The 12,500-nt window shown below is 40.7% G+C and overlaps 1 protein-coding gene across 1 annotated transcript in view; it reads right to left on the minus strand.

The window, feature by feature from the left end:
* Positions 1 to 12,500, minus strand: part of trabd2a (TraB domain containing 2A) — a gene marked incomplete at both ends in the record, with an annotated part of 47,170 nt that overhangs the window by 34,041 nt on the left and 629 nt on the right. Inside the window, one exon of the mRNA XM_079235380.1 lies at positions 11,172 to 11,732. Coding sequence (XP_079091506.1) covers positions 11,172 to 11,732 — 561 coding nt within the window. The remainder of the gene's footprint in view (positions 1 to 11,171; positions 11,733 to 12,500) is intronic.

The raw sequence follows: 12,500 nt of genomic DNA on the forward strand, positions 1-12,500 counted from the left end.
TCTGTCCGTGTGGCTGTGCGTGTCGGGTGCCAACACCGGCTTTGATGCCAGCCATGGTATCAGTGAGAACACTGTATTTATATATTATTTAACTTAACGCAACGTAGTAAATTGTATGCTTATATATACAGTGGTGGGGAACATTTAGTAATATAAAAAAAGAGAAATGGTAGTGTCTCCATTAGAAGTCAGAAACATTATCTGCTACTTGCTTCACAGGGAACTTCTCACATGAAAACATAACAACACGGCAGGCTGATACAACATCCCTTTTCTCTGCTTTACGGGTGCAAAAGAAGTCAGAGCAGCGGACCATCACATTTCCAGTTGTGTTCAGACAAATATCTGTCATCCAAGACGCAACAACTATCAATCAAAATAAAAAATGTGTTCCACTGAGAAGATCTTATCTAGAAGCTACAACTACAGGCCGCTTGAGTTGGCAAACACTTTTTACATGCTGGAGGGGAACTGTGTGTACATCATGTGATCAAAATCTCCCATTAAATCCACTGCTGTTTTGCAAGGTGGCAAATTCCGGAGCATGGGGCGCCTGAAACAATGATGAGCATCAAGCAGGACAACTCAAAGGCAAATTCTACATTTGGGACGCCTCACGAGACCCCCCAACGAGCAGAGTTTGACCATATCTAAGATGTTCATCTAAGATGTGCATCCCGATGCTTGAGGCATCACAGCTGTTGATACTAGACACCTTTTCACAACATGCATAAAAGTTATGATTTTTTGCGGCGCCATGTGGTTCAACGGTGTGAAAAACTCACCTGTGAAAGACGCTCCTTCATCTCACTCCCAGTACGTGTGCAGGAATGTGACATCGTTAAGATATTTGCTTGTTTGAGTCTAAGTCTGGTCCAAACATCTGTGGAGAACCGCAAAGTCTCACAAAACCCTCATCTGTGGTGCTCACCTGTGAAATTCCACTCAAGCCACCAAAAATGTGGACTGGAGCCAGAAAGACACAAGTGGATTTATGGTAGCTCATAAACTATGTGGTCCTTCTGACTGTAGTCTGTAGAAAATGATTCATCAGCATCCATATATCTACGTGAAATCACTTTTATTCATTTGTGTCATTTGGTTTGAGGTTTAGTTAGTAAAAGCATTCTTGGACAAACTCTATACAAGAACCACCCAAAGCCTCTTTTCTCATTTCTATGCAAAAAACAGCCTCAAAGCAAACAGTAGAATAATGAATCCTTTCTCCTTTTTGCAGTCACAAAAAAAACAAATTAATTTAATCCCGAATCACAAAGTGGCTGCTGCACAAAACCGTTCCACAGGTTCCTGGTGACACTGCGAGGAAGCAGAAACTATTAATCCTTTGTGTTGGAGCATGTGGACAGCTTTGGCCTCGTATTGCTCGGCTAAAGTCCAGCCAGGTTTGGCTCATTTCTACAAGCACTGATTTAATGCACACCAGCCACAAACCTGGCCAGTACTGAGAAAGCATAAGTATACCAGTGGCAATTTATAAGACATCACGTTAAACTGTGAGAGGCAAACGCTCATATGAAACCAACTACACCCCGATCTGGAAAAGCATCTTTGTCTTGACTTTTTTTAAACTTCTTTTTACATGTTTGTGTAGAAAGAATGATAAGCTACAGAAAAAAAGTACATTTTTCATTTATGCTTAAGTTTGACAACATTTAGAATGTGAATAAAAAATAAAAGTGAATCTAAAAACAACTGTTTGTTTCAGGTGTGTACTTTTCTATTAATGGAATTAAAAATTCTCTAAACAAAATGAAGTGTAGGTGGCCCAGTCACTGTACATCAGTTGAGCTTTTAACATCATTAGTTATCTGATTCATTAAACGTTAGCCTGTGGACACAAGCATTAAGCTTTTCTCTCTTGATCCGCATGTACTGTAGAGAAGACAATTATTTCTATTTAATGTGATAACTCTCATGTCCACAACCACCTGCCTAACACTTTCACACTGTGTGGCAGTATGCTACCGCATGTTGATTAAACAAATTACTGCAACTGATACGGAAACCCAACAGTACAATATCAGTTCATGACTCCAAGTAAATAAAGCAAACGTAAATAAGTGTCAACAGCAAAGGCTGCATGTGTTTAAGCAACTACTGATAGCTAATAGTCAAGTAAATGCTCAATTGGAATTTACAAGTGATAGCGTAAACCCCAGGAAAGTGATCAATCAATGTCCAGCCTGCAAAATTTTTTTTCGGGATTTTGTCTGAATATTGGGGAAAAGTAATTGTCTTTGCCCTCTGTGTTAAAACAAAGTAAACTTGACACATGAGGCTTTATGAATGTTCTGAATGAAGGAGTAATTGATATCTGCAGTGGTCTGGATGTAACAGAAGACATCTGCAAACCTGAAACCTTTTCACAACTTAAGTATTTTAATACTGTAGAAAAAATATGCAAATTAAATTTGTCTCTCATTTTATACACATTAATTAATATAATTTACATTTCCCCCCAAGAAATAGCATGTATATAATTCTTTAATTTGTATCAGTCACATGCTAATTCAGTGCTGACTCACTGGTCAAAGCTTAATAATAACAATGACCCTGGGGTCCCGGCCACATTCAGGACAACAACATTTTTAACATACACAAGAATAGAAGGAGTGATGGGCGGCAAACAAATTTAAATTAGCATATACATGACTGTAATTGCTCTTACGTAGAACTTACATTAGCTTTTAATGTGAGGAGGTTGCTGTTAGTGAGTGTTAAGTACATCTGTAGATGCTGAGCTTTTCTTACTTAAATGAAGGTGGAGGAGGCACACTGCGAGACGGCAGAATCACAAATGTGTTTCACTGTTTCTCCGTGAGCTGCTTGCTCTCTGCAAGCTTTCACAATGTGGAACAGTGAATGGAAAACAGCCGGCAAAAACAAATCAGTGGCAGTAATAGTTGTTATTTCATCTGTAATTATCTCTAATTGTTTAATGTGTGACACATTCATCTTTGGAGTAGGTCTAGTCATTCATTAATTCATTGTAATGAACCGTGTTAAACTTGAGTGTTAACTTGGATCTATTTAGCTCACTAAAGCATCACCAGCGAGGTAAATGGTTCACTGCCAGGTGAATGTAAAGGCCCCAATGGGTCATTGAAAAATGCAGGTAAATCATGATAAGCATGAAGTAACAAACACTAGATATCTTTGAGGAATCGGACAATAGCATGGGTGCAATGATTGTGCTACGAGGCTCCCCAAACCTACACAATGTTCCTGACCCGGTGTTAAGTCAGAGACACAAGCTATTAAATCCTCATTTGAGCTGCAGAAGCTTGCATTACACAACCAGGAAAAGCCTGCAGCGTCTCCAGAAGTCAGACTCTCCTCCACTGGAGTGTATTACTAGATGCACTTTCAAGGATCTACGATCTTATTCTTGGCACATGGTTGGCACCATCCAGCTGCCTCCGATCCACTTTCAATCACATATACTTGAAAAACAAAATGTTGCAAATGGGTGGACATCCACAGGAATGGAAAATAAAATGTGTGAAGTTATTCTACTTTGATATGACAGCAGCAAAGAGGGGGATTTACTCATGATTATGTAACAAGTTTTTACTGGAAAACGAACATACCCTCTCCTAAAACAGAAGTATGGCTGGTTCAAATCATTTTATAATAAATACAAACTCAATGGCATTACTTTCTACCAATAGTCCATGCAGCAAACAAATCACACGAATGACCTTTGGGTCTTTTTGGTTCAATCACTTTTCCTCGTGGTCACTTGTTGGCAGACCATGTGCTTAAATTTCTGTCTGTTAAACTTTTGGGGGGAAAAGGGGTTTGAAAGTGAGATGCGCTCAGCGTCTTTGCCTCCGGTGTCGTGTATCCAGACACAGACAGATAATGTCAGAAATCTAATATGGGACTGTTTGGTCAACAGTGGAGAAGAAATCAAGCACCTCCGTGCCACATGAAACCAGGGACTTGAAGATAGCTGTGAGGACTTGTTGGAAATTCAACCATAGCTGTGTATTGCACACACACACAAATGCCTATTCACACACAAAAATGAACTCTTGCATAAATGCGCATAAACGCAGATGTGCACAGCACTCACAGACACAAACAATAATAAACGGAGACAAGCAATTATATGATCAAATACACACTGGACAAACACACGGCACACTGCAACTGAGCATGGAAAGTTTAGTCCCTTCGATCAAAGTAGAGTGAACAAAGAAAAAACAATAAACAACTTCTGAAACAAATTGCTTCCTGCAATATAATTGAGAATAAATGAAAGCATGGAGCATCTTAACAAGTGTATTTATGTTACAGGACAACATATTTCACTTTAATCAGACTTACTGCAAACAAAATCATTTTTTTCTGATTTTAAGAAATTACATTGCATGTGGTTCTAATTAATATCCCTTATGATGACATTTACTTGGAATAACTGTTTCATTGGTTATTTAAACATGTCTGCATGATTCATCATTTGCCTAAATAACTAATTAATATTTTTTAAGCAAAAACATACCTTTCTAAGCTTAATATATTCGAGCCTAGGTTAAGATTGATTGCATTTTTGGGGGACTGTGTCTAACCATGTGAGCACATGTATACATTTCATCACTGCAGACGCTTCTGCTCTGGTGATTCCAAAATCAATTGATTATTTCCAGTGGGACAAATTAGATTTCATCTGATTTGTTGCCAATGTATTGCTGTGCAATACTGTCATCATGCCAGCATGCGTTCTCTCTTTCTCTCCCTTACACACACGAACACACACATTTGCTTTTTTGTCAAGGATTAGATAGGAAGATTGATACCACTCTTACTGTATAGCTGTATGGTCAACATGAAGCTACAACTAGGAGATGGTTAGCTTAGCTTAGTTCAGCAAAACACTTGGAAACAGGAGGAAACAGCGAGCAAAATCCACCTAGCAGAACCGCTAAAAGCTAGCCAATCAACATGTCATAATATATTGTTTTGTTAATACGTACAAAAACCAAAGCGTACTGAAAACGCTAACATGTGGCTTTGAGTGGGGCTGCGTGAGAGGGACTGCTTCTTGGCCAGTTTCAATGAAGGAAAGGGTCTGGCTAGTTCTTCCTACCTTTTTCCAATTTCTGTTGATAAATTAAGTGGCAGCTAGCTATATAGTATATTATTATTTATTTATATATACAGAGGGGTTCTGAAGAGTGAAAGTACTTAAGTGTCTTAAAACTTGCATTCTCTGTTCTGGCCAGCAGGGGGAGACTCCTCCGGTTGCAAAAAGAAGTCTGTTTGTGTAGAAGTCTATGAGAAGATCCCCCTACTTCTTACTTGATTTATTACCTCAGTAAAAAGAGTGAACATGGGTTTATGGTCTGAATCGACAGCTTCAAGTTATCTTCAATACAGCGTGATGTTCATTTCGTAAATTATGGTCCAATTTAGAGTAAAATAGATCATAAAGAAGAGTATGCTTAAGGGCGGGCGTACTGTGATTGACAGGTTGCTACCACTACCAGAGCCATATATACGGCAGCTGTACGTCACTCCTTCATAGACCAGATATGGTAACTTCCGTTCATTGGTTGAAAAAATCCAAGACACCATAACGCCGAACTCGAGGCTTAAAGCGGCCGTCCACAAACCACTTCTTATTTAAAGTCTATGACTACCACAAGAGAACAATGCAGCTCCAGGACGATGGACAGAGTGCAAATGTTGGGGCGCATTTGGAATGAAATAACCTTATAAAAATGCATCATTTTGTGGATGCATTTCTGCAGAGTAAGAGACTGAAAAAGAATGCACCTCTTTCTATTCATTCAATGTAGAGTCAGGTTTTAAATGTAGAATCCCTTCTGGATGTAATTGTGACACGAGGAATCTGAATAGAATAAAATTGTAGGATTCCCAAAGCTTCCCACTCCTACTCATCATCATTATCATCATCATTCTCATTTAGCCGTCTAATCTTATTACAGAGGGGATTGAGACAGATTTTCCTCAGTGGCAGCTTGCCCAAAGCGCTGCCCATGCCGGGCTGGAAAATAAGGACAGCCATTGTACCGTCCAGGAAGCCGAGCGTGTATGTATAACCAACACACTTAGCAGTCTTAACCATCGGGACAGCGCAGGGTGTGGAAGTTTTGGGATGCTCACACTTTGTGACATCGTCTGTCCTGTCCAATGAGTTTTGGTTCAGGGTGAGCCGTCTGCTCTCATGTGACCTCCCAAAACCTGATTTATGGTACGAGACATTTTCCCACAAATTTGCTGATTCAAGAACAAACCGTACTTTGATTTATTCAACTTAAAGTGTACATCCGCTAACCGAGAGAGCTCTGCCGGTTTGCTGTAATTGAGAGCAGACTTTCATTTCCCACAGTATTTTACTTAACCAAGGGGTCAAGATGATCTGTTTAAGAAAGACCTGTAACCCCAAATATTGAAAGGTGTTATGTAAGGAGATGTGAACTGAAGCAGGACACAACATAAACATCAGATGTAAAAGTTTGATATGGGATTGATGTGCTTGTTACAGCCGCATTTAAAGAGGAGCCTTTCTTTCTGAAACGGGGTATGGAAACATCTAAATTACAGACAGATGGGAAGATCTGATAACTGGGTTAAAAGAAGGTTAAAGAAGTGGGTTTTGTTTGGATTACATCAGACCTTGCCTCTCAAAGTCCAGCAAAGCCAGAGAGCTGTAGTTGAAGGGCAAAGGAAACATCACAACTGAAGTTACAAGGATGTCAAACAAAGGTAACGTCATGATACCTTTAATGGAGACGGAGTCACGCCTTCCTTCCTTAATGGCTCTTCTACTGATCTCAGTCTACATCTCCACTCTCCCTGTTCCAGTCCCTCCTCGTCATGAATGAACCAAATGGGCTTCAAACATTCCTTCCCTGTTCTCATCGACGTACACTGAGACCTGCATTCATCACCTCTCCATGCACCATTACTCCCAGTGATGGGAGGAAAGAAACAACACTTTCATTAGCAGGTCTGCTCCACTGAGGTGTGGAATGTCCCGCGGGTTTCCAACAACAGTGACAGAGAAAGCCGGCCTTCATGCGGCCATTGTTGTCCTCAACAAGCTCACTTAGTGTAATGGGCAAGGCTGAGCCTGCTCTTCAAAAGACGAGGGGCACCGTGCAAGAATAAGAGCAGTCATGCTTAGCCAGATTAGGGATCTGAGTTTAGAAAGTATAATTCATTGTGGTTTGAAAATAATGAGCTCAATGGGCTTAATTCATAGTGGCAGGCAAAAATGGACACATCACTTAAAAGATGAAAAAACAGTACCATATTTTTGAGCATAAAGCGCTCATATAGCCTATAATTTTAACAGATGTTAGGCACTTAAGTATCAACATACAACAATAATCAGTTATGTTGATATTTCTTTCAATTTCATTTTCTTTACTAAATTATATATATATATATATATATACTTTATAGTGGAGGCGCTCTGCATTGCCCAAAATAAAGAGGATCGTTGCTATCGTTAGAGGAAATTATTATATTCATGAAACATAATATTAGGCTTATTAAGTTTGAGAGAAGATTAAAGTTACATCTTACACCAAAGGCCAAATATGAAATGAGCGTGGCAATCATTTTCACCATCAGACTAAATATGAGGTTTATTTTAACAAGCCGGAGGCTCACCTCTGTTGACCAATTTCTCAAATGTGAGATTAAAACCAGCCTAAGAGCCAAAACAGCAGATGATGGTGTCATTCACCAACTCCTACACCTCACGAACAACTACTCAAACTGTGCTATAGAGGCAGTATGAAACCTATTATCACCTCAAACGTCTTCAGAACTAGACCGCCATATGATTCTCCGCTGTGGAAATCATACCCAAAGATCATTCATCCAATCAGCGGTGCACCGGCTTCAACAAAGGCCGGCAAGGAGAGAAACTTTCCCGATTTCAATGATTTCCTTCCACTTTTCTATGAAGTCTGTTTCATGCCAGATGTAAATGGCCAGTGAAAACAATACGGAGACTATTACAGACCGTAGATACGGTTCTCTTGTTGTAGTCTCATTAAAATGTATTTTCAGTCAAGAATGGCGTCTGAGGCGGCAGCCTTGTTTCACCAAGAGTGTATCTCACTCATCACACTCTATCTGGACATCTTACACTTGAGTTGAGCTAAAAGGCTTGAAATGAGAACTGTGAAAAAGAAAATGTTGAAATATCAAGCGGGTTGCTTCCAGCCAGCCCGGTTAAGGCATCCATCAAGCTGCTGCTGATTGGATTGAAACGGAGTGTGGAAATTATGGAGTGCCAAGCTGTGTGCGGTGCTGGTGCAGTGTCAGGGTGGGTAGTTTCTGGGACACTAGAGTCCATTGTTGAGCCCTCTGGAGGCTTTGTGGATATAATTCAATGAAAGCTGTGATGATGGGAGGTTTCTCTCTCTTCATAGACCTGTTGACAAACCCAATTTTAGCCACCGACTTTCTTTCTGTGATATCCATCACAACACGTCCCCACGTTTAAACACAGAATGGTTTGTCAATGTCTTCCAAGAGACCAATGTGACCATTATGAAAAGGATTCATGATGGCCTCCTACTTTTAATTTATTTGTCATTTCCCAACATTTAGATCCACATATAAAGATGTGTTTATATAAAGAGCGCAATTTCACAGGAGCAGTTTCCTATTTAATGACCAAACAAGTCAAACAGTGAAAAGTCAAAGAAAATGTAAGTCATTTTTTGCACAATTTGAATTAAAACAACACAAGAAATGTTTGCATCTGATCTGCCATAAATGAGACAAGTGTGAAAGGATCGGAGCAATAATGACTTCACTGTTCACCGTGTGAAAATGCTTCCTCAGCAAAAGTGTGTGCGCATGTGTGTGTGTTAATAACACAAGCTACATTGTATCATCTCATCTCATCTCAGTCAGAGAATGAAATATTCCCTCCATGTGTTTATCATGACATAAACATCGCCCCATTCTTCATCTACGACCCAAGAGAATGCTAATAAAAGTGCTGGGTGGTTTTTGGCAGAGACTTTATGTCTGAAGGGCCAAAAAGGCCCGCTTTAAAATAACAACACTTAAAGCTTCTGGGTGTTAGGGTAAGTGGTCAAGTGTAATCCCCTTAGCTCCTGACCAGCATTAGCAGAAATTCCTCAATAATACATAACATGATTTCATAGTGACTGCTGCCTTTAAGAAATGTTTGTAATACTGAAAGGGTCACCGAGGGGTGCAGGCAGACAGGCAGACAAGGGGACTTAAGTGTGCTGGTTCCTTTTTTTTCTGGCAATTTCAGACTTGAGTCATTAGGATCCATTTTTCTTTAATAACAAAGAACGCGGCGGAGCACGGCTGAATGTTTGTACAGCTGATTATGAACACCACACCTTTCTCCACTGGACTACGCTGTGGCAGAGAGAGGAAAATACTAAACTAAAGGCCTCTGTTATGAAAATAAAATGAATGTGAATCTATACATCTGCGTCGAGGGGTTGAACCAATCCTTATTTTTCTCCCACTTTACCAATTCCAATTATCCAAATCAGCCAACACAAGTTACCGATCGGATATCAGTGCTTTTTCCCCCCCAATGTAAAATCTGCTATCCCCTCTGTGTGGAAGTGGTGAAGATATGTGTAAGCTAATGTAGAGATGGAGCTGCACATGATTCTTCACAGTGGAGACGTTCATACCGCAAGATCCTTTTCAGGCCTGTTTAAATTTTAATTATAGCCCGGGGTTTTATGAAATAACAGTTAATTCTGCTGCTGCACTACATTGAAAAACAGCGCAAGAGGACAAACATTTAAATGGATAGGATCGCAGATGAGAAAGGAGACAACTCTAGACGGCATAAATATGAAGCGCACCTCGAGTATCGACCAGTACCAAAAGGGGGGAGGGGGGGAGGACAATTGTTGTAAAACTTTGAGTATTCTTTCCCCTGCCAAGAAATGAAAAGGCACATAGGCCTTTTTTAAATAACTACATTGTAATAGTAACTCCTGTGTTCTAACATGTTGAAGGACCTCTCTGGCAGGACACAGTGAGTATTCTTTGATTGCAGTTGGAAATTTCTTGCAGTTTCCAACTGCAAAAAATATCTTGCTACTTTCCACAAGGAAGAAGTTTGGGTCCACTTTTTGGAAGAATGCACCACACTTCTTTTATTAAAAAAAGAAAACTGGTTTATGTGATAGGTATAATACTCTATAAGTGAACACTGGTCATTTGGTGGTTTTATGTCTCAGAACAAATAACTAACTGGGAAATCGTTCCCCACCCAGCAACATCAAAAGTTGGTGATCAAAAGTAGATTTTCTTTCAGAAAGTATCTATACAAATCTCAATGGCTGCTAGTTTAGGAATTGTTGTTTTGGTGCCTTTTGTTGGTGTACAATTGACCCAAGAAGACTAGGACCTGTGGATTTGTGGAAGCTAATTGGGATCAAAATAAAGAACAAATGTGTAATTTCAATGCATCAATTTCATATTGGAAAACACATCCTCATGTGCAGCTTGTCTCATACATGTGACACACACATTCGCTGTCGTTGTCGAACCTTACGGTTTCACAGTAAAGGCCTTCCACTGCATTCCCATTAAAATGCCTGTATTATGAACCACATGCAGGAAGCGGCAGAGTAAAAAGCAGTAGCTGTTTGAAAATAAATCTTGAGGCTGAACTGATACCGAACCACCAGTGTCACAGACAAATCGGCAGCTCAGCCATAACACACACACACACACAGTATGTTACTTTGACATCTTGGGCCAGTAACAGACCAGAGGGGTGATGTGCTGAACGTATTGAAATGCCTTTTTGAGCGGTGCAACCGCTTAGCTTCAGGGGGTAAAATGAACAAACTACATTGTCACCGACAACAAATCAGAAAAGTGATTCATGATTTCCACCTCAAAGCTTTACCCAAAAGACCACAGCGCATGAATGGATAATCCCTAGAATGAATGCCAACCATTTCTGGACTATTAAACTGCAATGATGCATATCTTGACAATCCCGTTGTGTATAAAAGTTGAAGAAAAAGCAGCCATAAGTCTTCCAGTATTAGACAGACTGACTGAAACATGCATTCCTACACTGCTGACCGGTTGAAAAGGTAAAACATGGCGGCGCGCAGCAGCCAGTACAGTTTCAGACTCACCTGGGAGAAGTTGAGCCCGTTGAGTGGATGGCACTGCTCCTCCACCTTCTCGACAGCCCCCGTCCTCTTCCTCATCCTCTCCGCCTCCTGGGCCAGGTACAAGTCCAGCACCGGCACCCCGCGTGTCTTAATATCGGCCTCAGTTAACGAATTCACCATCAGCATCACCCAAACGGGCCGCTTCCTCTCCCAGTTCCCGGCGATGGCGTTGAAGAGATAATCGGCGTAGAGCCCCTTCCCTCTCTGATCCGGGGTCATCCATGAAGGCATCATGAGTTTCACATACTCAAGGTGTCTTTTAAGTCTCCGGTAGATGTCTCTGGGCAGGACATCCTGCAGGTTCTCGCCCTGAGGGAGCAGCTGGCAGCTGGTCAGGGCGGAGATGGTGTACGGGTCCGTCAGGTCCAGCTCAAAGTAGACGATGTTGCTCTCCTGGAAGGCCTGCTTGGAGTTTTCAGGGATGAAGTCCCAAACGCGTGTGTAGGGAACGTGGATTGTACCGTAGAAATACGAGGGAGGGTCACGTCTGATCGTCCACAGGAAGGAGTTGAGGTCGGTTTGCTGGAGGGGAAGATAGGAAGCAACGAACAATTACTTTCAGTATGATTATAATCTGATTAATGATTAATAGATGAAAAAAAGTTAAATATGCCCATGAAGTTGCCTTCAAATTGCTTGTTTTTGTGACCGACCATTTTAGATTAAAGTCATTTATTTCACAGTGATATAAAACACAGAAGTTCCCACATTTGTGTTTAATCTGATCCATAAATATTAGTAAGTCAGAACCAAATGATTGGCATGAAGGGGAGAGAGAGCGGGTGAATTCACAAACACACTTTACATGAACCAACACCGGGCCTGTCTGGCACCAGCCAGCCAACTTTGCCTGCGAGAGGCTGTTTATTAGACGGACCGCTAACAGACTGATAATGACTTATTAACAGGCCACTTAGGACCCAAGTGCCAACCAACAATACACAAGTCAGGGATAGTCAGACTGTGAACCCAGCGTGTTGGATGTTGCTGTTCCTGCTGGATCTGACCTGAGATGCTCTGCGTGAGTTTAAATAACAGACTGACTGAGATTGCAGGTAATCAATAAAAGGGAGGTTACGTAATCCGAGCTATTTGTATTTAACACAATAGAAAAGGACAGAGTTTTGAAAGGATGCCAGTCTCCCAAATACACACACCGAGAGTGTGTAAAGTCCTGTTACTAAAAGCCAATACACAAAACTAGTGCTGGTACAATTAGTTGATTTGATGAGTCAATTGACATCAAATGAATCATATTATACATTGTTAATAACTGATTAACCGTGTGTT

The sequence above is a fragment of the Taurulus bubalis genome (genome assembly GCF_910589615.1).
Source record: "Taurulus bubalis genome assembly, chromosome: 19".
Lineage (NCBI taxonomy): Eukaryota > Metazoa > Chordata > Actinopteri > Perciformes > Cottidae > Taurulus > Taurulus bubalis.